The 27,342-nt window shown below is 39.1% G+C and overlaps 2 protein-coding genes across 3 annotated transcripts in view; one reads left to right on the forward strand and one right to left on the reverse strand.

The window, feature by feature from the left end:
- Positions 1–22,702, forward strand: part of lrfn1 (leucine rich repeat and fibronectin type III domain containing 1) — a 148,561-nt gene extending 125,859 nt beyond the window's left edge. The window contains exons 4-5 of the mRNA XM_033977668.2: positions 18,611–20,004; positions 21,101–22,702. Of these exons, the coding sequence (XP_033833559.1) occupies positions 18,629–20,004; positions 21,101–21,995 (2,271 nt within the window). The 5' untranslated portion in view covers positions 18,611–18,628 and the 3' untranslated portion in view covers positions 21,996–22,702. The remainder of the gene's footprint in view (positions 1–18,610; positions 20,005–21,100) is intronic.
- Positions 22,703–23,981: 1,279 nt separating this feature from the next.
- Positions 23,982–27,342, reverse strand: nkapd1 (NKAP domain containing 1). 2 transcript variants are annotated; one of them, XM_055226144.1, is made up of 6 exons: positions 27,233–27,342; positions 26,920–26,992; positions 26,455–26,543; positions 26,161–26,295; positions 26,024–26,077; positions 23,982–25,935 (listed from the first exon to the last, which is right to left on the reverse strand). In XM_055226144.1, the coding sequence occupies exons 2-6, from the start codon at positions 26,986–26,988 to the stop codon at positions 25,491–25,493; spliced, it is 792 nt and encodes a 263-aa protein (XP_055082119.1). In that variant the 5' UTR covers positions 26,989–26,992; positions 27,233–27,342; the 3' UTR covers positions 23,982–25,490. The 2 variants fall into 2 exon arrangements, with proteins under 2 accessions (XP_055082119.1, XP_033832915.1); XM_033977024.2 differs by having other exon boundaries at positions 26,920–27,342.

Here is a 27,342-nt window from a genome sequence, read left to right on the forward strand (position 1 = left end):
ATCTGGAGAATACGAATGTCAAGATTATCAAATTAATCGATAATCGTAATTGTTCAACTAGATGAGCAATAATGAAGCTAGCATACAGATAAAAGCAGGGCAGTTTCAGGTTAAAATGAATCGCTTAAATACCTAGTTTGGCAGACCAGTTCATCACATCGAAAATGACTTTTGGATGAGATTCAAAACGTTTCGAGAACAGTGTCTGCCTTTGAAACAATTTCTTCCTGATTTAGGTCACTGTAATAATAATTGTGAGAATTTTAGATGGAAAATAAGGTTTTCTGTTCAATCTGCAGTCCCAAAAATGCAAACCAAATGTAAAATGCTTCTTTCCGTCTTTATCATAATTTAAATTTATCATGCAGACAGTTTGAGTTAAGAAACCTGATCACATCCTAGAGGAAAAGGTAACATCTTATGAAATGTTAATGATGATGAAGCCATGGTGTCAGTAATTGTGAATACCTGTTTAATCGTGGCGCTTTTCTCACAGTAAAACTTTATATTCTTCCCTCTGGAGACGTATTTTTGAACTACGACGAGGTGTGTAAATCTTTGAAGTTACCGTTTCCCCACACGAAGTTCACGTATTCATTCTTCTTTTCCTGATGCTGAAGTCGACAGGGCATGGCAAATTACCGACAAACTCTTGTGCTGGTTTCCTGACAGCTGCAGACACGAGGTTCTGAGGTTGAGAATCAAGAGGAGGAACAAAGAGGCAGCCTCAGTCATCAGGGAGCATCAAGTAAAAATGAGATCAAATTATTATCTGCAGCAACACAATGCAAAGGAGCTCACGTTAATTATGTGTTGTGGTAAATATTGTATTCTTAAATGTTTAAGTTCAGTAATAAGTCTCGTGAGGAGCAAAGTATGTGTAGGAGAAGGAGCATTTTTACCTTGGCATAGATGAATTAGAAAGGATTGCATGTTCAAAACCAGAGATTGGTGTTCATTTATCACCGATACACATTTATAGGAAAGTACTGTGTCCACTTTATCTCCATATGAAAACACACACATACATATTCACACAGCTGAGAAAGTTACAAAGTTTGCACTAACTCCTTCATCTTTGTTATTTTGGTCTTTGCATTGTTTTCACTGAGTTCGTCACAAAGAAAAAAGAGGTAGCCGAGTCGTGAGTTTAAAGATAAAGCAGTACTGTTGTCTGCAGGGGGCGCAATGCTTCACCTGCGAGCAAACTGCGGAGTGAAGCAGCAATGTCATTAAATAAAAGAGATGCTAGCAAAGTGTATTAGCTGCAAATTGAGCATGCAAATGATCCGAATAAGTCTGATGGAGGAGCATAGACTTTAAAAACATGGATAAAATTATGCAGTGAAGAGACAGCCTTAAGATGCAGAATTACTTAACCTGGTTTTAGTATAACAAAACAAACAAAAAAAGAAGACATCTCAAGGTATGTTTTAAATGAGAAATCCTTAAAAAACCCTTACAAGTTTTTAAATATTCAGAAGCTTGCTCTCACAACCTAAAGTCTGCCTTGGGTAAACAAAGGCTAATCCCATTCCCAAACAAAATTATCGCAGTTTTGGCTCACTGTATAGTTTTGTAAGCAGGCCATAACCTAGCTGAAATAATGGCTTCCTAAAATCCTCAAATGCACCTTCTGGCTAAACATTGCAAATGAAATATAATGTTCTGACACATTCCAGGTGTACTGAGAGAAGACAGACAAAACCAAACCTTCCTTTTTGCCCAATGCGACACTTGGGAGTGGGCTTGGACTCGGGGCCGCAGAGTGCCGCCGGTGCCCACAGCTCCTTCATTGTCTGGGGCCCAGGACACAGAAACGAGCTCCTAAAGGGGCCTGGCAGCTCCACAACCTCCATCTGCCCACATGCCTCACCAGGAGTCCAGCTCGCACCACTTGAGATTATACTCACGTCCAAGCTGTTACTGTAATTTGCATTGGCTCATGGGCAGAGCAGAGAGGAGAGGAGGAGCCAGCGTGAGGCAGGGATGTTGTAAGTGCTCCTGGCAGCACGTCGAGCTCCGTGTAGCAGTATGGCCCGCTGGCATAGGCAACACTGTATTAAAATGCAATAATGGCACAGAGCAGGTTCTCCGTCTGGCTGAGATTATAGGCCCCGTGTCAGTGAATGCAGTAAATTATAGAAATGTGGGCTTTGAAATCACTCCAAACACATCCACAGTGAAGGTTGCGTTCTTTATAGCTTTGGTTTGTGTATTCACTTTTAAAACATGACACGGGAAAATGTAAAAACAGTTTGGACTAATTTCGGTTCATAAATATGTGCTTGGATCAACTGTATATTTTCTATGTACCAAATAGTGTTGCTGACTCACTATTTACCAATTCTGGTCATAGTGAAAAACACAGAATTTCAGTATTAAATTGCAGTACTGTCTTTTATATTACTAAGTAGCCTCGTATCTGTGTAATCCAGGTAGGTTACATAGTGGTCCATGGGTGTATACTAGTCTATGTGTCTTATACTTGTTCTAAAGCTCTTCAAAAAAGGTTCATTTCAGACCTGTGCATGTGACTTTATTGATACCTGCTCATATCTAGTTTCGTTACAAGTTTTAGTGTCAATTAGTATCTGATTTTTGATGCTTTTGACAACCCTATGGCCAAATACAGACATTTTCACCTAAAAGGGCACCCAATATAAAACTACGCCACATTAAAGTTAAAACATGGCTCATAGTTGGCAATTATTAGTGGCAGAATCTCATAAGGAAAAGACGAGAAGAAAGAAATACTGTGACCTTAGAAAACACTGATGCAACACACACTCGGTCCAAAAAATAAAATATATTTTCATTTCAGAGGAGATCTCTAAAGGTTTTACAATGGGCTGGAGAAAATAACTTGTCAACACATAAAGGCCAGAACTGACAGTCAAGTAGAATAATAAAAAAACACAAATGACTCGTCTCGGTGCTCTGTTTGAAACCTCAGAAATGATCATTCACACTCAAAATGAATTTACATTTTTCACAAAGTCTTATTTACCAGAGGCATGTCTGATTTTCTGCCGCCTTAATCTGTTGATGCAGAATAATGTTGGATTCTGAATTAAAATCACGTTTTCTTGTTTGAAAGGGAACAAATCTGAACACTCTTTTCGCAATCCGGCTTCGTGTTTTCAGATGTCCTCATTTTTCAGACTTAATTTGCCTCTAACTTGATAGCTTTTGGATTGCAATTTAGTCTAGCAGCCAATTTATCAAATTTACTAATTAACTAGAGACAGAAAATAAAGAACAAATTCCTGATAATGCAGCTTCAGTCAGAGGGCTTATGAACTAATTATTATGGCACAGAGAGGACAATGACCCATAATGAACTTCCTATAGCCACTGGTAAAGTCACTGCGTTTGTACAGTATTTAATGATCACCATCATCTGTTATGGGCATTGGTCACACTGTCGACATTTTAATTATTTTATAGCAACATTTTATTTCAAACTATACAACGCATTTATCTGTTGGCCTCAGAATGGTGCTGAGTTGTGAGTAATTTTTCAGTGCTCTGTATGCTGCTCGCATTCTGACTTTTGTTTAATAATGATTTGGTTAAATTAACTTTGTGCAATATTTAGATAAAAAATAATTATGGTGTGGATAAGAAAGAGCTAAACGTGCATTTCAATGACAAAGAGGGCTGACAGGTTTGTGATTAGGGTTCAGTGTGAGGCAGGAGCCGTCTGTGGACATTCTAAATGTTTCACTCTTTAATTACTCATTATACTGATATGTCAAGGTGTAAATAATTGGATATTCTTTAGTCTTTTCTATTTCTTTTACGTTTGTGCGGTTTGATAGGTGACCAAAGCAACGCAACAGCCTCCATTTGACTCAACATTTTTTGCATCATCTACAGTGTTTTGATGTCCTTGACTTTGGTTGGTTAAATCAACAATTTTGCAAAGTTCTGCTGTTGTGATTTTAGGCTCTACAAAAGTCAATTGAATGGAAAGTTTCAATTTGGTAAACCTCTTTTTACTTGGTGTTATTTATCTGGGCTTACGACTGCCAAGAGCAACTATCTTAAAACTGATCTATCTCAAATTTTCTCCCTTCTAGATGCTCTAAGTAACATTTTCAGGGAGCATCTGCCACCTGCTTGTCTCCATGGAGATGTTTTGCCATTGTTTGGAATGTTCCACAGTATCGTAGTAAACTTATCTATCTCTGTGGAGACAAGCAAGTGCCACAAATCCATGTTACAGGTCAGAGCTGAAGAGAGGCAATCCCGTTTACAGTAGAGTTGCTTTTCTAGGTGTTTTCCAGCAGCAAAATCACCTGTAACTGAATAAATACAGATGGATGAGTTAAGTTTAATGCTGTAGTGTGGAGTATTCCAGGCAAAGAAAACGCATCTCCATGTAGACAAGTAGAATTGTTACTATGTGCACGTTTAATGTAGCACAAAAAATGAAAATATGAAGAAAAGTAATGTCTATTTTGCAAATGTATTCTACAAATGGTTATCACCTGCTTATGGTAAACAGATTCAACTGCCACGTGTCCCATTGTGGAAATGTGGAGATTTTGAATATTAGATTTCTTCTGTCAATCGCTGGCCTATGGTTAAGTGATACAGACTTGAGTGCAGGTATTACTGTTTCATGGTGGGTTCCTGTTTTATTAATATCTCATGCACATGCAAGTGGGCATGTGGGCTGCTGAGTTGAATCTGCCTCCATCCAGTGCTGCCGGGGATGTGTCAAGAGGTTTTGCAATTGTAAAATATGTGCACAAAGCTCATGGAGGTGTGAAGTATTCTTGTGAAAATCTAGATTGTAGCTACTGCACCTGACCTAACAGCCAGCTCTTAAACTTACCTAATCTGAAACAACAGTAACAGTAACAGGATCACTATCTGTGCGAGTGATCGTGGGATTATTTTACATGAAGAACAACCAGCATTGGGTCGAATCAAGTTTTATTTCAAAACTGTAGATAAAACAGATTGGGGGCAACCTTTATATCAGGAGTTAGTACAAAGTATACGAGATACTAGCCATCACAGATCAGCAAAATCTGACATTGCAGTTTTGGAGGGGCTCTGATCCAGCCATCAAAGTGTAACGTTTGTCAAAGAAATATGTCTGTGTAATCCCTCAGTCGTCCAGTTATGATCTATAGTGAAAGAAAAATTCAAATCTGTCAACAAGTTGTAAGAGTGAAGGCATTTCGGTTCTGGAAGCGGCTTGGATCAGCAGCGAAACGTCTTTTTGTCCAGTTGACAGATTGGATTTTTTTTCTTTTACTAAGCTTTTGTCAAACTTACTTGAAACGAACCTTTTTCTAACACATCAACCTGCTAGTTTATCCTAGGACCTGCCGTTCACATATGTGCACAACACTTTTTGGGTTTATCTAGGTCACAATGCAAATTTTTAGTAGAAGAACAGCATACAAGAACAGCAACAACGCAAAAATATTAATTAATTATTTTATTTTTTTGTAAAGGCATGTATCTTTCTGCACCTGTCAGCAGCACTTCACAGGAGACACATTGTTCCCAGAGGCACAATTGTTGTTTCTCATTTTGTTTTTACATTCAGGACAAATGTTGCTGTGTTCAGGGTCTTAATAAATAGTTTTTGCAAATCAATATTCAAGTGTTTTATCAAAATGATTAAACATGTCCACATACGAGGACATTCGTTTTACATCACTTTTCTCAGATACTTCTTTGTATTTACACTCATCAGGTCCCAATGAGCCTAAATAACAAAGAGAAATTAAAATAAATAAAGCATGTCATGCAAGAGCTCAGTCTTAGGAGGTTAAGACTTCACCCACCAATGCTGTTTCATATGAGGTCATTCATACTGCACAAATAGCTTATTAAGAATGATTCTGGCCTCAAGATGCAAGATTAAATGTATTGTATTTGTCATATACACATAAAACTGTGCAATACTGTTTCGTTTATACTGTTATGAGGTCGTGCCGCCATGTTAATACTTCAAAAAGATGAGGTTTAGGAGTTAGAGTTGAACTATTAGGTAGTTACTAAGCCCGAATCATTCAAAACTCTTTGCTTATTATGATTGAGGTCTTTTGTTTCGGGCTTTGTTTAGATTATATGAAGTGTAGTTATTATTAAGTGTCAGCTGGTGTTCAGTAACTAGATTGATGTACACCATATTAGAGAACATAACACTTGTGGCTAGAAACTCTTTGGCTGCAATTTGGACCCATTAAAATGATTATAGCTGCTTAAACACGAGCCACAATACAAAGGATGCAAAACAGTAGCAAGTGGAAAGGAGAAGCCCAATCAAAACAAAACAATATTGAAGTGTTGTTCGGTGGCAGTAAACACATGTAGCAGTCTGTAATGACGTTAGGAGAAAGTGCCTGGATCAAAGCCAACACAAAAGTCCAGCGTCTCTGTATTTACTGCCCCTGTGCTCCAGTATATCTGTTGACATTTCTTCACTGACAGGATTACTGCATCTTCTATCATCTCCTCACAATATTATTTACAGACTTTTATTTTATAGCTTTTAGTAAAAAAATAAAACATTGTACAGTATCTCTGTTTTTTTCTGTCTTATGTCTGCAAAGAAGGAAACACAAACCTGAAATAATTTGGTGAAATCTCGTAATTTTAGAGAAATGTATTGCAATTTAGAGTGTATATATGACTTTTAATTTATAATTTTAAGTTAGAAGGACAAAAAAACTTCAAGGTGCTACAGCATAAATATTCAAGTCATATAATATTATCAACAAAAAACTCTCGTGGGAAGAATCAGCAAAAAATTTTACTGTAAAATATAATATTACTCATGAATGAAGTTGTCTGAAAACAGCTATTTCTGGGCTTCAGCTCCCTGATTATAGTATGAGGACTACGGCTCATTCATATTCATGGTTTCAGGCATATGGATTCCTTCCTGATTTGAATGATTTGGCATGGCAACGGTTCTTGGTTGTGATAGGAAAAACACAATTCAAATCTACATATTCTATCTTTTGAATGGGGAAAGGTCCTCATAAAATCCTTCAAATCTGGAAGGAATCATTTGCCTGAAACCCATGAATATAATATATGATATTTACAGCAGAAGAAAAAATCAATTCTGTCAACTGGACAAAAAGTTTTAGAGTGAAGAGGGTTTGCTGCTCCTCAGTTCTGGTCAGATTACTGCCGTATATTTACCTGATTACTGCTGGACTCTGCCTTATATCTATCTGAAGGGATGCGGTAACTACACTGAAACTAACACACATTGTTTACAGTTTGTTTACAGTTTCTGTGTGTTGGCTAGGCCTATTGAACTACATTAAGTGTGAACTATGTCATATTTTGCATAATCGTACAGGCCCCTAAAGGGTGCTCTCACTCCTATTAGCATACAGGTTACCACTATTGTTTTCCTTGTTTCGATTTAGGTCTGAAAATGGACTTAGGAACAGGAGATAAATGATGTCTAAACTCCCCATCCCTTTTCAAAGATGTATTGTCTTTTCTAACAAAAATCGCCCCTGTCAAACTTCTTTTCTTTGGCTAAGATCTGTACCTCACTATCTTGGTACATTCTTGTTTTATACAGAAATTCTATACAAATAGGTGTGTTTTTTTCAGTGTAGTTAGCTCCTCCAGTCTGATCAGAACTTAAGAAGCCACTTGGATGAGCTGCAAAACATCTTCACCCTAAAACTTTTTATCCAGTTGATAGAATTTTCTTTTGCTGTGGATCAGACCTGGAAGACTGACGGATGACACAGACATATATCATACTTTTTTATTTTTATTTTCTACTGCTATAGAAACAGTGCTAGATTTTCACTTCTCTGAAAACCACTACTATGCAAAGATACAATATTTCCAGATTTCCTCCACCAAAGCTAACGTCTTAATGTTTCTCCACCAGCTACTAAATGGTATACAATACATTCCCACATTTCTTTTACAGAAGCTGACTTTTACTGATACTCCGGTGTATGACAAAAAGTTCTCTCCAAATCGTCTTTGTGCTGGATTTCTGTGATGTGTGTCAAATTGAACGCAGTGTGCTCCATTATTTGTGTGCACTGAGTCGTATGCATTACAGCCTTGGGTGGATTTCAGCCTCTGTCTTTGCTAACAATTAGAGGAGTGTGAGTTTTTCATTTCGGGATTACAGTCGATTTATTCATGTGGATCCTGCTGGTAATAAATCTCAATTGTGTCCTGTGTGGTAGCAAACAAAATGGTACATGTAGAAAATTAGCTTTGTATGATTAGAATAAATGAGCTATAGAGGGAAGACAATGTAATCTAGCCACAGGAGGTCAGTCTGCTCTATGTGCTAGTCCTGACTAATGCAAATGTTATAACACGTCCGGCTTAAAATCGGATTCAGATTAATACGTAAACAAATGCAAACTAGAAATGCAATGAGAACTGAAGGAAAAAATAAAGAAAAAGCACAATCCATCTTTGAATATGCATAGGTGCAGATGTGAAACATAGCTTATTGCTGTGTTTGAAAATGGAAAACACAATATTTGGGTAATTTGTGACAGCTTTAGTGACTTTTAATGGGTGAATTATACAGACGTAGTTCTTTCGCACTGAACGCGTCAGTCCTGAATGCAGTTTTGGCTCAAAAAACGACACTGCAATAATGATGATCAATGGGACGGGATCTGCCAGCGCAATATGTGCCACTTTCTCAACAGTGTTTCAGCCCATGCCATCACACATACTGTAGAGCAAATGAGCTGTCTGCTAGTACGATGCAGTGCTGACAATGCCATACGTTGCAAGATAACATTCAAAATCCAGACCAATGTGCTAAATTATGGCTTTGAAAGAAGGATTTTCAAAAACTTTTAGTGTAGTAGTAAGCGTGGGTATTTATTAATATATTTTTGTAGAGAAAACAGACTTTGAATGTAATTTCCCACATGTGCATGGGCTGAATAGTGTCTTAACCTCCTGAGACCCGAGCTCTTGCATCACATGCTTTATTAATTTCCCTTTGTTATTTGGGCTGATTGGGACCTGATGAGTCTAAATACAAATAATTATCTTTTTACATTATGTAGTTTCTGAGAAAAAAATATGTAAATCAAATGTCCTCATATGTGGACATTTTAATCATTTTGATAAAACATTTGAATAATGATTTGTATAAACTATTTATTATGACCCTGAACACAGCAACATTTGTCCTGAATGTAAAAAGAAAATGAGAAACAACAATTGTGCCTCTTGGAACAATGTGTCTCATGTGAAGAGCTGCTGACAGGAGCAGGAAGAAAAAAAATATAATAATAAAATAAAATATTCTAAACATTCTAAACTCTTATATATATATATATATATATATATATATATATATATATATATATATATATATATATATATATATATATATATATATATATATATATATATATAATATATTTGCATTGTTGCTGTTCTTGTTGCTGTTATTCTTCTACTAAAAATTTGCATTGTGGCCTAGACCCAAAATGTGTTGTCCACATATGAGGACGCCAAGTCTCGGGAGGTTAAAAATGTGAAAAAAACAAAAAAACAAACAGAACTCATACATTTTAAACAGTTTGTACTGGTTCATAGTTTGTCCTCACTAACCTTATGCATTACGAGCATCCTAATGATTCACCATCATGAGTTTATAAGCACTTTCCCCTTTGAAGGGACCAGAGCGGAGCACTGGCGTCACTGTAAAGTTAACAAGTAGGATGCTAATGTGCACTTGACCTGCTTATCAGATAATAAAACACTTTATAATTAGATGCAGACAAGACACAGAGGACTTGTTTTGATATTTATATTTCAGTACTGTGGCAAAGACAAATTTTGCTCAGATACATGGGAAAAAGGGCTACAGGGCTTTAAGTGTTATTTAGGTTACTTTTTTATTTTTATTTTTTTGATTTTGCAAGTTTCTTAGTGAACAAATACTGGTAAAGCAACCTTGGAGATACAAACACTATGCAGCTGCAGATAATGACAGGACTACATTGTATTTGAATCTACAGCTCTTGTCACTGACCCTTGTACAATTTCAAAATAACTATTGCTGGAAATAGAAATCCTATAAGCTTCCTGTCACTGAATATCTGTCCTGTTTCCTCTTATTTTATCATGGCTTGTTTGTCTGTGTATTTTGGCAACTTTTCGTCAGCAATTTCATGGAAGATGTCAGTATATCTGTCACATGGCGGAAGGCACAACATCCGTACGTGCTGTGAAGCTATTTGTTTTGTCTTATAAAATATGTAGCTTGAGCCTTTAAAAAGAAATGTGTGGAGGCACGGTGGATTCCATTTCCCTGGTTTCCACACCATTTGACAGGAAGCAAAAGAATAGCTCATATTTTACATGTTTGCTGCAGTTTACGTGAGGAGTTCAGGTTGTTAAAATAATACAAATAGACCACAGGGCGCTGTTTGTGTCAGGCTATTAATCATGAGAACTCAGGTATGGAAAGTAATTTTTCCTGAGTCTGTTTTGGGCATATGTTGTAATTGATAAAACCAAACAATATGTGAGTTTCAAATGCTATTTTTTTAAATCCATATTCACTCAAGTGGTCCATGAGTGGAGTCAACAACCCAAATGGGGCCCATAGCTCAATATCTCTATTTTAATGCACACTCAAATCTACAGTAAAGTATGTATTGCTTTCATATTCAAAATAATTCCTCTAATTCAAAACCTCTGCAGTGCCGATCTAAGAAAAGGGAAATATAATATATATATAATAAAACATATATATACATAATATTACAACTACCCGCAACTTATTGGAATCATCTTTTGCATAACTAAGATCAGAAAATACAGCTTTGTGTTTTGTCTTCTTAAAACAGAGGAAAAAACAAATACATTGCTTAAAAGTGTACGTTATATGTTTTCTGATGGAAGATTCAACCGTGGAGAGCTCAGTGCTTTTCCTTGAATGTTGCACAGCACGGTAATTGTAATTGTCTATCACCATAGAGACAAGTAGGTGACTCCACAGGGCCGTGTTACAGCAGCCGACCCCGCGCACTGTAAGAACGCATGTTATTCAAGGTATTTTAGCCATAAAAACTGTAACTGAATAAACGCACAGTAGGTAAGTTTAGTGAAACGCGACGGACCTTCTAGCCAAAGCAGTTGAGATGAAGATGTAGGACATGGAGAGAAGTGGGTTGCGGGTCCTTCACCTTCAAAGTTACATAATGCACCTTCAAAATACGTCTAAAATATATTCTAATTTTAACCCCATTTTGATTTCAGTGTCACCTCCATTTTACAGAGCAGGGGCACATTTCAATAAAGGTTAACAAGGTGGTAGCAATTAGTACGCTGTTGAAAGACTAATATATAGCTTATTTAGGAATGCCAGCTATAATTAAAGTTTACAGAGCTGCAGTAGTTCCTAATTCTTTGTCATTGAAAGTTGGAAATGGGAAGTAATTGAGGAGACCATTTTAGCATGTGGGCATAATTATAATATGCAAATGTCTCTGTGCTGTTTACCCCGATAGCCTCCACTTTACTTGATAAGATGTGACCAGAAATCCCCAGGGCCAGTCTGCCGGGGTTAGGGCCACCAGTGCTGCAGACAGAGCTGACTGGATGAAGTCGGCTTGTCAATAATTATGCCTGTATCCTGACAGAAGGGCAGCTAGCAGTTCACCGCCAGCACACTCTAATTGGTGTTTATGCTTTTTCTGACAAAGTGCAGCCTGTTAAAATGTCCTTACTCTGCATCAGCACTGGTCATGTGTCGCTAGGAGGACGCATGCCATCACTGTCAATGTCATTACAGACTAAACCTCGGCATGGAGTACTGTTTTACTATTTTAGTTTGGAACAAAATAATCTCGTATTGTTTTGGGTGGCCAGACTTCTGTGATTTTTTAAAGAGGGGGTTATGCAAAATAGTGTTTTTGTAACGTTGTTCCCTCATCAAAAACATGCCTGAAGAAATTTTAGCCATCATCCGTGCATGTTTGAGTATTTTAGCTATCTCTCCCAGGCTCTATTCGAACCCTCCTGACAGTTAGCTGTAAGATTCTGTGCAGTACTCAGCCCACAACCCCATGCTCCCATACGACAACTCTCCATAAATATAACAAAGCAACTTGACAGACCTGATGCAATGTGCAGTGGTTTCATTAGGGGGATGCACACTAATTGTGCTGTGATAGTGCTCTGAAGGGAGAGTGATTTAGCACAGAAAGCAACGGGAGGGGAGACTCAGAGCCTCAAAACTAAACTGAAACTTAGCAAACACCTTAAAACATGAATACAGCATTTTTAAAACAATAAAATAAGTGGATTAAGGGAGTGTGACGTCGTCCATATGGGTCGGCATCAGTCAAATAAAGCTCATGGAGGCTAGCAGCTAAAGAGCCAATCAAACGCGTTGCTAATGCTACTGTAAGCGTCCTCAGAGAAAGAAGGCACCTGATTTGTCTATTTTTAATATGCATATCTTGATTTACAGACACAATAGTGAATAAATATATCAGGATCACGTAGAGCGGGTTAATAGGAACATTTTAAGACCAAAATAACGAGCCGGACAGCAGCAGCAGCGGAGAGAGGGGCGACAGTTTCTCAATACAAAGTGAACTGGAGCCAGAGTCAATGGAGCTGGCTGCACGCCCATGCTCACTTCCTATTTGGAGCACGGCAACAGGATAGCAATGTCCATTTATATATACAGTCTAGGGTTAGCAGCTCATACCCCACAGAAGTAAAAAACCTCCTTTTTAATGCAGGTTAATGTATGTGTGTCGATGGATTCAGTGTTTGTGCTTTGTTTTGGAAGAAAAAAAAATTGCATTTTGAACCATTTGGAACCCTTTTGTGCAACTACAAGTTTTAGTTACAAGTGTAAGTGAAAGTGTCCTGATAGTGCAGACTGACAAATGAAGTTGTTGTTTTTTTTGTTTTTTTTTCTCCAAATGGTTAATTCATAACAACATTTGTTGTATCTTCTTTTTCTCCAAATGTCTTCGATTTCAAACTGTTACCTTTACTGCACAAGACAAAACAACCAGATTCTCCCTGGAGGGATAAAGATACTCAGTTGTTACAGATTTTGGATTTATTTTTGGAGTTTATTGCCATGGGTTTGTCATTATCTATTTCAGTTTCATTTTCATAGTGATGTTAGCCTGGTCTTTGGAATATTATTAACACACTGACAGCAGAAAAATATACATACTGTTTCTTTTATGTTCAAGACAATAGATTTCCATACTACCAACTGTTTTGACCTCAGTCATTAACTGAGGTCAAAACAGTAGTATTGTAGTAGATAATGATACTTTCACATTTCTGGACTTGTATCTTTTGTTTTCATCCTTATTTCTCAATGTGTTTCCTTGACTACAGATTACTATAAAGCTATAAGAGTTTGTTATATCACCTGCTGCTTTTTTATTCAATGTGCTGCTGCTGAACTCCCTGTGCACTTATTTCTGTATAAATCATGTGTGCTACTGGAGACATGTGAGAATAGATTGGCACACTACAATTTTACTGTGTGACAATCTATTGGTGTTGCTATTGGTGTTGCTCAAATGTTGCTCATTTAACAGAGATTTGTAGGTATGTTGTCAAACCTGGATAAAGTTTGTTGTTCCTGTGTGCAGATATAGAGCACACACCATTGCACATCTCTGGGTGTTGTTTTCACGTCTATTCTTCTTCCCGTGTTAGAAACTGCAGCAAAGGTGTGACACACAGAAATAGGACAGATGCACGCAAACTGCTTACACCATGGTCCTATAGGAATGCTGATTTGGTTTCTCAAGCTCCTTAAAGATTAAGGTATTTCCGCACTATGGTTACTGCATTGTGAATTTATAATAATTCCCCTGAACACAAATAGACTTGCCTTTACTGCAAAAGTATCTCTTTTTAACTGAGGAAAAAAAGTTTATACGCCTAATGTATTCTTTTTTTCTTTCATCTCTGACTTGAGTATGTTAATGGCCACATGCCTTTGTTTATTGTCCATATGTACTCTCATGTGTGGGTGGGTGGCTGCGCTGAAATATATCTATACTTTTACGTGTAAAAAAACAACAAAACAATCAAACAAAAGTCAAAAATAGCATGGTTCTATACATAGCATAAAGTTAAATTAGAATAATGTTCAAATAGGGATTTTTGTTGTAATACCTTTGAGAAAGTTTGAGTTCTCCAAACTCATCACGTACGAGGATAACGATTATCTTTCAGGAAATGTAAATTATTTCACTGTTTATTAGACGTGATGTTAATAATTGTGAATGGTAATATTGTGATGTTTCTTCTCAGAATACTTCTAACACTGTACATTTTCTATTGTGTTTAAAAACAAACTGTTTTTTTAAGCCAGTGATGGACACTCCCCATCTGTGCTGTCCCCCCATCCCCCACCCACTCACCCCCATTCCTGCACAAAGCAGACAGACAGTGATTGTAAATGGGCAGTGGGCAGCTCCTCTCCTCAGCCGCTTGAAGGACAGCTCGCAGAGGCACAGAGGTTAAGCTCTCTAAGATCTAAGAAAATACTCTCTATCCCCTCCAGCAGATAAAACAAACCCTGCCACGCCTAGAAGAACGCAGCAAGTGCACACTCTGGACAGACGAGGTCGGACAATGACACTCCACGGTCTGGACTGTGAAAACCAAATCTCATCCAGAGACTAAATATAACATCCAAATGTCCTGTGGCTTTTTAACAAAATTTTGCTTTTAGTTTTCATTTGGTGGCACAAAATCCTTCCAGGCATTATCTCTTCTAGATAAGGATAGTAGTATTCATTACATTTACTGGGAGGCGGCCGCGTTGAAGGTGCAGTTGGACAGATTGTTGGCACAGTGCGCTCCTATGTCTCTATCAGTATGCCTGGGCAAATCTATACAAACGATGCTTACCACCTGCGTGCGGCATACATATTTAATGTAGTCTGGATATTTATTGTTGCAAATGTTCACTTTACTATACTTTAAACAGTTATTTAAAGTATAGTAAACTATTTACACTTTAAAGAGTTATTTAAAGAACACGTAGCATGCAACATTTTAACCATGTTAGATTGTTATCCCCTCATCAAAAACATACTTGGAGCTGTATTTTTGCTTCAGTCTTGTTTTATTAATCCATGAATGCAAAGTTAAGCACACAAAAATAGTCTGTTTGCATTTGGTCAGTTCTATTGCATCATAGGTAAAATTCGGACTTCTAAGTTTTTACACCCATAAACCAGAAGAATCTCCCTGCAGTCAAACAAACAAACTCACAATAAACACATGTCTCTATGAGCATTCATGAGGGATAAGGTCTTCATTTGTTCATTCCTGTTGCTGACAGCAGAGGGAGCTCCAACACCTAAATGCCTCATTGGAAATATGAAATAGTTATGCAAAGGTGGTTTATTATTTCTGTTATTATTTATTATCACACATATGATGCATTCTTGTGGAATTAAAGCCACAAGAATGTATCATCTGTGTTCCTTAAGAATTTCAGATGACAAAAATGACTAGGTTTTCTCCAGCAGTGGGGCAAAATGAAAAAAAAAAAAAGAAAAAATCTTTAGATTAAGATTTTGCAGTAATTGTCACAAGGTCCTACCACTCCCACACTTGTTAATTATAATTTAATAAGTTTAATTATAATACAAGATATGGCTTTATCTGTGTTGTTATCATACCAATTACCGTTTCACCAGAAGACATGTTAATTAAAGCTATCATAGTCTCTCATGAATAGTGGCAGAATGACTAGGCACAAGAATAAACTAAACTCCAGCTAACCCTGTTCTTTGTGCTGTCGTGGACTTATCGATTTCGCAGCTCTGGCTCATATTAAGCAATAAAGCATTGGTAGGCAGAGCTGCCCTTTTCTTTCTATCGCTTCAGCCATTTGTACATCTGTTCACGTCCCAGCGTACCCTCTTAACACCCATTACCATCAGGAGCGCGCGTTTTGGGCATCTCCTTAATGCGATTCAAAGACCTATTTCTACATGAGTTGCTGTGGTAACAAAGTTTTCCCTCCTGTGTGATCTGCTGAGAGATCAATAGGAGAGTATTCTTGATGGTGTGGCAGAAAATGCGTGTGCACAGATGGCCTCTTGAGAGACTGTGGCCTAGTTAAAGCAGGCTAACACAATCAAAGTTAGGTTTTAATAAATGAAATAAACACTAAGTAATAAGAAGCATAAATGAGCGTGTTTGGACCCAGAGGTTAGGACACAAATTACACATCTTTAACACCACTCAGTGCAGAGGGAATACTTTTAAATGAAAATGGTGTTTCTTGCAGACTTTAGTGACCACTTTGTTTTAGCTTTCCTAGAATCTAAGAAAATTAGAGTTCAGCCATAGCATCATGGGAGAAATTGGGGAAATAAAAGAACCGTGACACTAAACAATTAAATTCTCCAATTAATGATATTGGTGAGCTGCTCATTTCAGCTTCCGTTGCAGGCTCACAGACACATTAGTGCATCAGCTAACTTCAACAATTTGCCTACAGTAATTTGTAATCAACCATCTCAGCTAAACTCTCCAGATCTGCATCGCCTGTGACTAGACTGCAGCATTTTGTGTCTAAAAGTAACTGTGATAAACATCAAGGAGATTTAAGATTTGAGGAAGATTAACAATAAATATAGTAGTGTAAATGTAATGCAAGAAATACACACATTTCACAACATCTCCTCTATGTTTAAAATGCACGGTTAACATGAAAAATATCCCTAAAGTGCAGCTTTGATGATTTGAGAATTACCTCCATTCAAATTGTCTTTATCTTGGACTAGAGCTGCCATATTGGAGAGGCACTGCACTGATCTACCTCCAGAGCTGTATGCCAATTTTTCGGTCACATAAAATACCAACTTTGAGCACAGAATGTTCACTTGCGCCCCAATATACATCGTCATATCCAAGGTGACGACAAAGGCCAATCCATTTCACTTCTCACTGATCATAAAAAAGGTCTGGTGTAGACTAAAGAGCATCTAAATTTACATATTTTTGAGTTAAAGGAGTAGAATTGATATGCGGAAAACCTCTCCTAGCATCCCTGATTGGTACCTGTCTGTAATAAATTGTAATGGTTGGGTTAAATAACAGTATAGATTCAATGCCCCAGCTGTCAGAAGAGTAAATGTAATCATGTGTCTAAGAGAGGTGGAACAACTTGTGCTCTGTCTCTTTTCCACCTCGCTGTGAAAATGACACTACACAAAGGCAGGTTTTAATGAGCGCTCTGATTGGACGGTGCTGTTTCATAGATAACGAGGTGCCCTGTTGTCTGTCACACAGTAGCCGGTCCTGCTTGTGTGTGAGCAAAAAAACAAAAGCTGTTTTTATGAAGAAGCTATATAAGTCGATGTAGTGACAGCAAAGCACTGCTAATTCTTGAGTGTTCATGTTTTAGATCTTCCTTTGAAGACATATCAGACATAAGGATTAAAAAAGCATGATTAATGTGAGGCAATGGAGAAAATGCTCAGTTACTGCAGCTACATAAGCCTACATCTGAATCTTACTTTGCTTTATGCAGCACTGAGTAGACTGTATTAATACTAGCTGCTTAGTATTCACAAATGAAAGGCACAGTCGAATCTAAGTGCTATACACATTGGATCTATTTAAAATACAAGTAACCATCTCATTATGCAGTTGACTGGCACATTGGATATGGCAAAGACCCAAGTCTCCAGCCTGTGGATATGAAGGAGGTAACGTCACTTGTCATGTCGTCACTTTGCTGGCATTACCGGGCTTCTCATCAGCACTGTTGATGAGCTCAGGGCATTAGCAGTCAAGATGGCTGCCAAAGAGCTGAAACCACTGGTAGACTGGCATCAGAGCCTCAGTGTTGTGTTCCACTGGGTCCTTTATGGTTATTACAGCCAAGAATTTCTTTTTACTCCTGTCACCACAGGCGTGTTCACTCCAGGAGTGAAATCAATACTGCTAAATGGGAATCATAGAATCAGGACATCCTTTAAACCTTTATATCTTCCAGCCATATTTTCATTGAAAAACAAACTACACCTCCGCTTCTCTGCATCTTTTTTATTTGACTTTATGTTGCTCTGATTGGCATGACAGCTCTCGTCTAATGCAGCAGTACATGTGAGGAGAGGTTAGAAACAGGGCTCTTGAAAAGGTCATAAAATCCTCACACCCTGTTGACAAGTGCCCTTTCTGCCTAGAATTCTCCATTCTGATGGGAATTCGGCACAAGAGAAACATGGTTTATTGTGTGTCAGTGTATAAAAGAAGTAAGTGTGCTGAGCTCATTGGCAAAATGTTATAATTCAAATATTTGAATAGTTATTTATACATAGGCTCTGGATTTAAAAGTACAATATCCACTAAAGGGCTCAGAGACGTGGGTCTTGACAGTGTTGGTGCTGCCTTTCATCATCCCAGGTGCCATTACTCCAGAAAAGCTCCATTTGATTCTGTGATGAATATCTCACTGCAGTCGCAGCAATCATAGCCAGTGTCTCTCTGTTTGCAGCAGCCTTAGATATAGGCCCTGATGCCTTTTATTAATTCAGAGATCTCTTTTCACTGATTGTCTTTCCTGTCTTGTGTGTGTCCTCCACAGGAGTCTAAGCTGATCGAGATGGAGCGGCTGGTTGTATGCATGCTCTTGTGTGCAGCTTTGGTCCGGGGCTACAGCTGTCCGGGCCGTTGCATCTGTCAGCACCTGTCTCCCACCCTCACCCTGCTCTGTGCCAAGACCGGCCTGCTCTTTGTTCCACCCACCATCGACCGCAAGACCGTGGAGCTGCGTCTCACTGATAATTTCATCACCATCGTGCGTCGCAAAGACTTCTTCAACATGACCAGTCTGGTGCACCTGACTCTCTCTCGTAACACCATCAGTCAGATCACGCCGCATGCTTTTGTGGGCCTGAGAGCTCTGCGGGCCCTTCATATGGACGGAAACCGCCTGACCGTTATAAAGAGTGACCACTTCAAAGGACTGGTGAACCTGCGCCATCTCATTCTGGGAAACAACCAGATTCATGAGGTGGATCCTAACTCCTTTGATGAATTTGTGTCCACTATAGAGGACTTGGATCTGTCCAACAACAACCTGCGCAGCCTGCCCTGGGAGGCTATAGGCCGAATGATTAACATCAATACTCTTACACTGGACCATAACCTGATTGACCACATTGGTGTGGGGACGTTTACACTACTGACTAAGCTGGTGCGTTTGGACATGACCTCCAACAGGCTCCAGAAGCTTCCCCCGGATAGTCTGTTTCAACATGCCCAGGTCCTGTCCGAAGTTAAAGGCTCTAGCTCCTCCACTTTGGCCGTGAGCTTTGGAGGAAACCCTCTGCACTGTAACTGTGAACTGCTGTGGCTGCGCAGGCTGACCAGAGAGGACGATTTAGAGACCTGCGCCTCCCCAGATCACCTCATGGACAAGTACTTCTGGTCCATACAGGAGGAGGAGTTTATTTGTGAGCCTCCTCTCATCACCAAACATGTGGCTACAAAGCCCTTTGTGATGGAGGGGCAGGGAGTTACTCTGAAATGCAAAGCAGTGGGGGATCCAGACCCAGAGATCCACTGGCGTTCTCCAGATGGAAAGCTGGTGCACAACAACTCTCGCACTATCCTTTACGATAATGGTACCCTTGATATTCTCATCACCACTCTGAAGGATAGCGGTGCATTTAACTGTGTGGCATCAAATGCCGCAGGCATCGCCACAGCTGCTGTTGAGATCAACATGATCCCCCTTCCTCTGTTTGTTAACAACACAGCCCACATGAGGGAAGACCCTGGCCCCTCTGACATCACCACCTCCACCAAATCTGGCAACGATACCAAGGGCTATGACAAGCAGGACAGGAGAGTCATGGTGTCCGAGCTGACCTCCTCCTCAGCAGTTATCCGCTGGCCATCAGAGCGCCACATACCCGGGATCCGCATGTACCAGATTCAGTACAACAGCTCGGCAGATGACACTCTGGTATACAGGTATGGGGGGCACAGGGAGGGAGGGTCTTAAAGAGGGCACACAGAGAAAGTGAGACATCTGGAGGAGCCATCTGCTTAATGTCACAGTGGTGCTACAAAAGCTTGACATGCAACTCAGATGAAGGATGGTTATAAATCACATTTCTGCTGTCATCAAATGCTGTACATAAGTTATGTATTTATAGTCATTATTATTTAATGAATTAAGACTTCAGTATTGAAAAATTGTAAAAAAAAACAAACAAAAAACAAAACAAAAACATATTGCTGTACAGAATGGCTTAAATAACTATTGATTATTGTATTTGAGTTCTTAAGACATTGCTTTTATTAATAATAATAATAATAATAATAATAATAATAATAATAATAATAATAATAATAATAATAATAATAATAATAATAATAATAATAATACATCTTTCTAAAAGAAATCTGGTTATAATAATAAACCATTTTGTCCCTTCTTTCTCTGATGCAATGAGTCACTCTTCTGTATAATTTTATCATCCTGTTTAGCCATGAAGCAGAGGCGGCTGTGTCTTTAGGTGGTACATTATTACCTACAAATGATAACTATGAAGGCCCTTTAGGGAGAAGCAACACGGTTCTAATTATATTAATGCCATAGTGACCTGAAGCCAGAGCCTGGTCCTCTGTGCAGAGCAATGTAATTCTTTTCACTAGACAACAGTAACCTCAGGTTCTCTCAATGTCTGAGCGTCATGCGTCACTTGTCCAAGGGCCTGCAGCTTTTGTACAATATTGTGCAGTCATTGAGCCATGTCTTCTCTGTTTATCACCTCATAGTTTACCTTTGTTGTCATTTTATACACAAACCCATTGAGGCCTTTTTACTGGCATAATGTGAACTGACCCGCATTCCCATCACTCAGCTCTAATGAAGTGTTCGGCCCTTTATGTCTGCCTACCACAGTGACTGATATCTAATGTTACGTTGAGGAGATGGAGATGGCTCTTGTGTTTTGTTGTGGGAAACAGACACCATAGTGTGATTCAATACACTATATGCAAATGGCTGAACAGAAATACAGATGACTAATTGCCTACATCATGATATTGTGTTTCTTTGCAGGATGATACCCTCCACCAATAAGAACTTCCTGATCAATGACCTGGCAGCAGGGCGCGAGTACGACCTGTGCGTGCTGGCGGTTTATGATGATGGCATCACCTCGCTAACAGCAACGCGAGTGGTGGGCTGTGTGCAGTTCCACACGGTCAATGAGGTCAGCCAGTGCCGCTTCATGCACAGTCAGTTCCTGGGAGGAACCATGATCATCATTATAGGAGGGATCATCGTGGCGTCAGTGCTGGTGTTTATTATTATCCTGATGATACGCTACAAGGCCTACACCAGCCCAGAGGATAACAAGAGCAAGTGCAGCTCCAGCATGCACTCCCAGACCAACGGCAGCCAGCAGAGGCTGCAGCGCTCAGTGTCCAAGCAACCCTCTGATGAGGGGCAGGCCCAGGGTCTCAAAGAGTGCATGGCTCTGGTCCTGCGCGTGGAGAGTGACAAGAAGGAGGAGCCCACATCCACCACTGCCATCCTGGAGGTAGAGCTGCCCCCACTGTCCTCAGAGCGCATGAAGAGGAGGACCAGCCTGGACGCACACTTCTCTGGGCCTCCCTCTGAGGACACACAGACAGACAGCAGCCTGACCGGCTCTACTATGTCTCTGTGCCTCATAGGGCCCAATGCAGGTACCAAAGAGGCTCCCAGGCTCAAGGACAAGAAAAGTGCTCTGGCTAATATGGGACTGCTCCCCAACGATCTGTCACGAACTAGGCACAGATTTTCCTTTGATGGTGGGGATTACTCCATATTTCAGAGTCATAGTTACCCGCGCAGAGCGAGGACAAGGTGGCACCGCTCCACCAACCAGCTCAACACGGAGTCATCCCCTCTCGCAAACAGGAAAGTTACATTCAGCAGCACTGAGTGGATGTTAGAGAGCACAGTGTGAGGGAGGGAGCCCTGTAGCCTGTGTGACAGTGGTATGCACATGTACAAACAGACAGAAGCACACAGCCCTGTACACTGCACATGAGACAAGCACATTTACCAAGGCAAACTTTGCTGAACTGTTTTTCTCCATCTTGGCTCCCTGTCGTATTCCCCAGAGCTCTGTCGATCATGTCCTTACTTTATGCAGCAGTGCCTTACTCTAAAAGATGTACGAATGGAGGATGCTGCTCTCTCATAAACTTTCCTCTCTTTCATTGCCTCGCACTCTGACATTTTGAGTGTTTCTTGGATTTTTATTTATTTTTTACATTTATTTTTCTGTGACATGCCAAGGGAGTGTGATATTTGGATGTGACTGTTTAAGATTAATTGTTTAAAAAATGAGTAAAACAACATCTTCATAAATGTAAAGTGAATGGCAAAGTATTATGTCAATCATGTTTTGGGTTCTTTTTAAAAAGAGAAAAAAAAAAAACTTTGCACAGAAGACACGAGATACAAGGACAAGTATCACCACCAGTCTATACAAATAACAGTAATAATGAAAAAGAACTGAATTTTACAAATGATCATTTATAATGTTAGCATAGGGAGGATGGACTTGGAATTTCCTCTATGGTGGCCAGACTGTATGATGTTGAATAGGTATTGTGTATAATAATGGGTACTGTATCTGGCTGGTCTAGATAAAAGACAAAAGATACATATATAAGTATATTAAAACATTGGTGTATGTGTACTAACTATGTAAGTAAGTCATATGTCACATGACTTTTTACAAAGCATTTGGGTGTTGGCTGCAAGTTTTTACATTAAAAACCTGTGTCATCACACCTCTCCCTATTTAGTATGTCAAGGTTTGGGCCATACTATATCCCTCGGAAAAAGGGAATAAACATTTTTGTGTGGGAATCGTGTGTTTCCAAGCTGTTTTTTTTTTTTACAGTGTGCCTCAACATCAGCCATGCCAAGTGTCCACTGCAGCAGAGAGGGACACATGAATCGAGATGATAAATATTTGATGCCTGCTGCACACTATTTATAAGATTTGCACTTCTGTGAAAGCTGCACAACGGCTGTGGAGCCGAGTGGACTCCCGGGAACATGACAGCCCGTATGTGATGCTGAATTTAAATAGTGCTGTGCTGAAGTACAATATATAGGACAATCCACTAGGGGGAGACATAACTAACTCATAGTCACTTGAACTACAGAGAGAATGCATGCACTTGAAGAGAAGGGCATAGTTGAAGCAAGTTTAGTTGTCAAATTCCCTCAGACATTTTATATATTTGAAAGATGAACATTGATACTGTTGATAAGCATTTTTTTCTAATTTAATCTTTTCTGTGTATGTCGAAGGATACATATCGTTGAAGTTTAAATACAAAATTTGATATATGCATTTGGCATTCTGCAAGGCCCATTATAAATTTTAGGCAGTTATTTTAAAATATTGTCTCATACTATTTCCCTTTGCCACAAATGTTGCACACTCTTGCAGTGCCACTGAAGCAGTGTCTGCAGTAGAAACATCATCCCAGATTTTCTTGTCAATGTGTGTCTTCGTCGTTATTTATAGCAGGTATAAAATCGGAATGTGTGCAAATTTTACAGCAAAATATATATTTCGGTCTGCTTGAGTGTGTAACCATTATTCAGTCAAACTAACTACATTTGCTTAGCTCAGAGCCTCAGGCCTCAGCCTGTCTTACAGATTGACCCGGACAGCCAAACTAGCTTACATTTAGAATGGAGCAAAGTGTGTAGTGTCTTATCAGCACTTCTGACTGAGGAGGGAAAAACTGCTTTGACACGACTAAGGGGAAAATTTCACTCCACGGATATTCCACTGGGCTATATGTTTAAGGCATAAGTTATGTTTGGTAAAATGGGTTTTGAAGTATGTAGAAAGCTAGTCTGCAAAAAAATGGTGTTATGAATACAATTATTAGTTGAAATAATGCCTCTTTTCAATATTTTTAAAGTTTATTTGAATATGTATTTAAAATAATGGCCTCATATAAAACAGTATTACAACAAAGAACATATTGTGTATTTAAAATTCAACCTTAATATGCATGTTACATAATTTTCCTTTCAAGGTACCTACTAAATACTTATTAACCCTAAAGTTATTTTCTACACCAATGTCAACACAGATTTAACTGCTCGTGTATAGCTTTCTTTCTTCCCTCTCCAACAAATGGGCAGTTGCAGCCAAGCTTAATGCAGCCCACTCTCTGCAGCTCGGAGAAAACACTTAGCCTATTGACACAGACTGCGAGAATGGCTTTAGGCTTTTCCAGCACACAAATAGTTTACCAGTGGGCTTCCTTGTGCAAAATTTCTTTATCGAAAAACCCAGATGGCACCGTCATTGCTTGTTGGCAGGTTTGTTTAAACAATCACTCTTTGGCGTTACTACTTTTTCAAAAGGAGAACAAATGTCATCTGGCAGATGTAATCGAAAGACACAGACAAGTGACAAATAAAACAATGTCATTCATATTGGCGCAACACAATACTCTGCTGGTCCAAGGGTGGAAATGGTTTTGACATGTATCCAAAGATGTGATTGAAGGAAGTCTGTCTGAATACAATACAGGTTCACATCTCTTTCCCCTAGCCGTGAAGTACAGAGTGCAGTAGTCAAGGAGCAATTCTGCAAATCACTACATTTATTCACTTTGATCATGAGCGCCTCCCATAGAGGTGTATCCTTTGCACCACAAAAAGAACTGCTGCAGACTGGATTTGTCAGGATGTAACTAAACAGCAGAAGTACATTTTTGATTCATGATACATTGCACAATTTGATCTTTGACATGTGGGAATCATTTTTTTAAATCTTCCCTACGAGCTTGCCCTTTTCGCCATGTTCTCAAAATGTTCAAATTAACATTCTCAAAAGCACCATTCGTTCAAGTACTTTACAGCATTGATTTTTTTCTTTTACAATGCACCTTTTTGATTTGATATTGCTTCACCCACATAGAACATAAGGCTGTGTTTTGTAGTATTTTGTTGAATAACTGAATCAATCAAATGCAAATGTTTTTTACCTACTGCTTTGTGACACAATGACTTAAAAAAAAACACTTTTAAAATAATAGCATTTAAAACTACATTGCAGCGATAAACATGAAAAACTTTCAAGTTGGGAATACAAGGCCTCCCAGAGAGGTGAACATCCCAAAGAGAAAGTCACTGATCAAGGAATGAACCTGCAGCCTTCCCATTTCCTTTAGAAGCAGGAGGTATACGCCCCACTGGCTCTGCCCTGCCGCCTGCTGACTTCACTCCTGTACTGCGGGCTCTGAGCCACAGTGATGCTGATGAGATATTGCAACAAAGAACGCCCATGGAGAAGACAGACAGCTCAGGTTTGTTGATATCAAACAAAGTACAATAGATGTGTGCAGGTAACCATCCTCAGTGCTCTGGAGGTAAACAACAGGCTGCAGTATTTGAGCTTGCTACTTGCAGTATCTCAGTCTCCAGAACTTCCATCTGAACTGTCTTCTCCTGTTGCTCTCCAATCTTTCCTCTTCTTTTTCTTCGAGTCCGGCTCAGAGTCTGAGGGTTTGGCAGAGGACTGCTTCCGTTTCTTTCTCCTGTAAGAGTGTCTGTCTTTGTCTTTCTCACTGTCACTGTCCACTGAACTGCTGTCAGAATCCCTACATTTTTTCACACTTTTCTTGTTTTTATGTCGACTTTTGGACCTTTTTCTATGTCTCTCTTTAGCACCACCACTGTCATCGCTTCCACTGCTACGGCATTCAGTTTTTGCTTGTTTGCTTTCCTCTGATTTTTTCTTCTTTTTCTTTTTTTTCTTATGAGAGGATTTTTTGGAACGCTTTGATAGTTTTGCTTCTTTGCCAGACTTTGATTTTTTTACTTTTGTCTGGACCATTTTCTGTGAATCACTGGAGTCACTAGAAAAATAAATGAATATTTTATTAATGGCACACTATTAACTTTCCAAATCAATTACTGGGACAAAAAATATTTACATTGCTTCACCTGTCACTAGTGAACTCCTCTGGGTAGAGCTCTTTAAAGCCACTGTGTCCCCATCTGTAAAACAATACATAAGATGAATTACCTTATTCATTACATTATATTATTTAAAATGCTAAAGTGCAGATTCAGTGTTGTACCTGTCTGGATCCTTAGCTTCAAACTCATACAGTTGTTTAGTCCAGTATCGAGTCTCTCTGTCATCATGCTCTGAAACTCTGCTTCGGGTGATGTGTCTGGATGGATCTGATTCTTCATCACAGTGCATGCGCCCCCTAGAAAACAACCATCAACACTCAATGAATCAGAGAGATACATGCGGACAACCATTCTCTAGTCCTTCTACATTATAAGAGCAAATCCCACAGGAGCTGGACCGTGTGGCCTTTACATTCAACCGGTTTAAATTAAGCTGGGACATTCACAGGTCCTACCTCATACGGACAGCTGCTGACAAATGTTTGCGTTGGGGCGTTTGTAGCTCCCATTCTCTCATTTTCCACATCTCCGTCTCCTCCTGGATCTGCAATGGTTAAACAACAGTAAGTACCACCTATAATTCTTTTAATGAGCTACTACTGCATATTGCTGTTTATTACAAATGAATTATGCCCATACACGTGTGCACTATCATAGCACATAGAATTATTCATTTGTGTTTTATTAACAAAATGAAGTACAATATGTCCCCTCCATTTGCACATTGCACCTTTAAAATGGCAATACAGTGTCAAAGTGGAGTAACAATTAGACCCCCACAGTGCACTAAGAAGCATCAAAAATATTAAACTCTGCCATTTTAACGACAGATTCACTATAGCCTACTGTTTTGTACATTATCAGGACGTTTAAATAAAAAGACAAATACTATTTTCATAAGAACATCACAACAAACGAACCTTGTTGTGTGCATCTGTGTGTCGGATCACGTTCCTCAACAGCGTCTTTCCCATCGGCTGTCTCGACATCTTTCTACCCGGAGGAGATATGCAAAAATGAACTACGCAAAAATAAGAGTGAATATACACTTTGATATCGTTATTACAGCTTGAGGTAGTAGTTCAAACTCATACAGCTCAGCGCATGGACTACAGCCATCTGTTAGCCTAGCACCTTAGCTTGTATATTTGTGTGAAATCATGAATATCTAGCCGCAACATATAAACCATCTAGTTTGCAATGACTGATAAAAAAGTTTCGAATGGTTCATACCTTGATAATATATTATTAAATACGATAATTTAAAGTAAAATAAAACGTCCTAAAATTTCACCGGCTACTTCCGCCTTTAGTCCGCGCGTACGTGTGACGTACACGATGAC

This window comes from Periophthalmus magnuspinnatus, chromosome 13 (assembly GCF_009829125.3).
Source record: "Periophthalmus magnuspinnatus isolate fPerMag1 chromosome 13, fPerMag1.2.pri, whole genome shotgun sequence".
NCBI lineage: Eukaryota > Metazoa > Chordata > Actinopteri > Gobiiformes > Gobiidae > Periophthalmus > Periophthalmus magnuspinnatus.

What these genes read in the sequence shown, in the direction of transcription:
- nkapd1 (XM_055226144.1), bottom strand. Translation starts at nt 26,988, where the DNA reads ATGTCGAGACAGCCGATGGGAAAGACGCTGTTGAGGAACGTGATCCGA. An exon ending in ACACAGATGCACACAACAAG is followed by an intron (nt 26,544 to 26,919) that starts GTTCGTTTGTTG and finishes TAACCATTGCAG; the next exon opens with ATCCAGGAGGAGACGGAGAT. An exon ending in GAAGCTAAGGATCCAGACAG is followed by an intron (nt 26,078 to 26,160) that starts GTACAACACTGA and finishes ATTGTTTTACAG; the next exon opens with ATGGGGACACAGTGGCTTTA.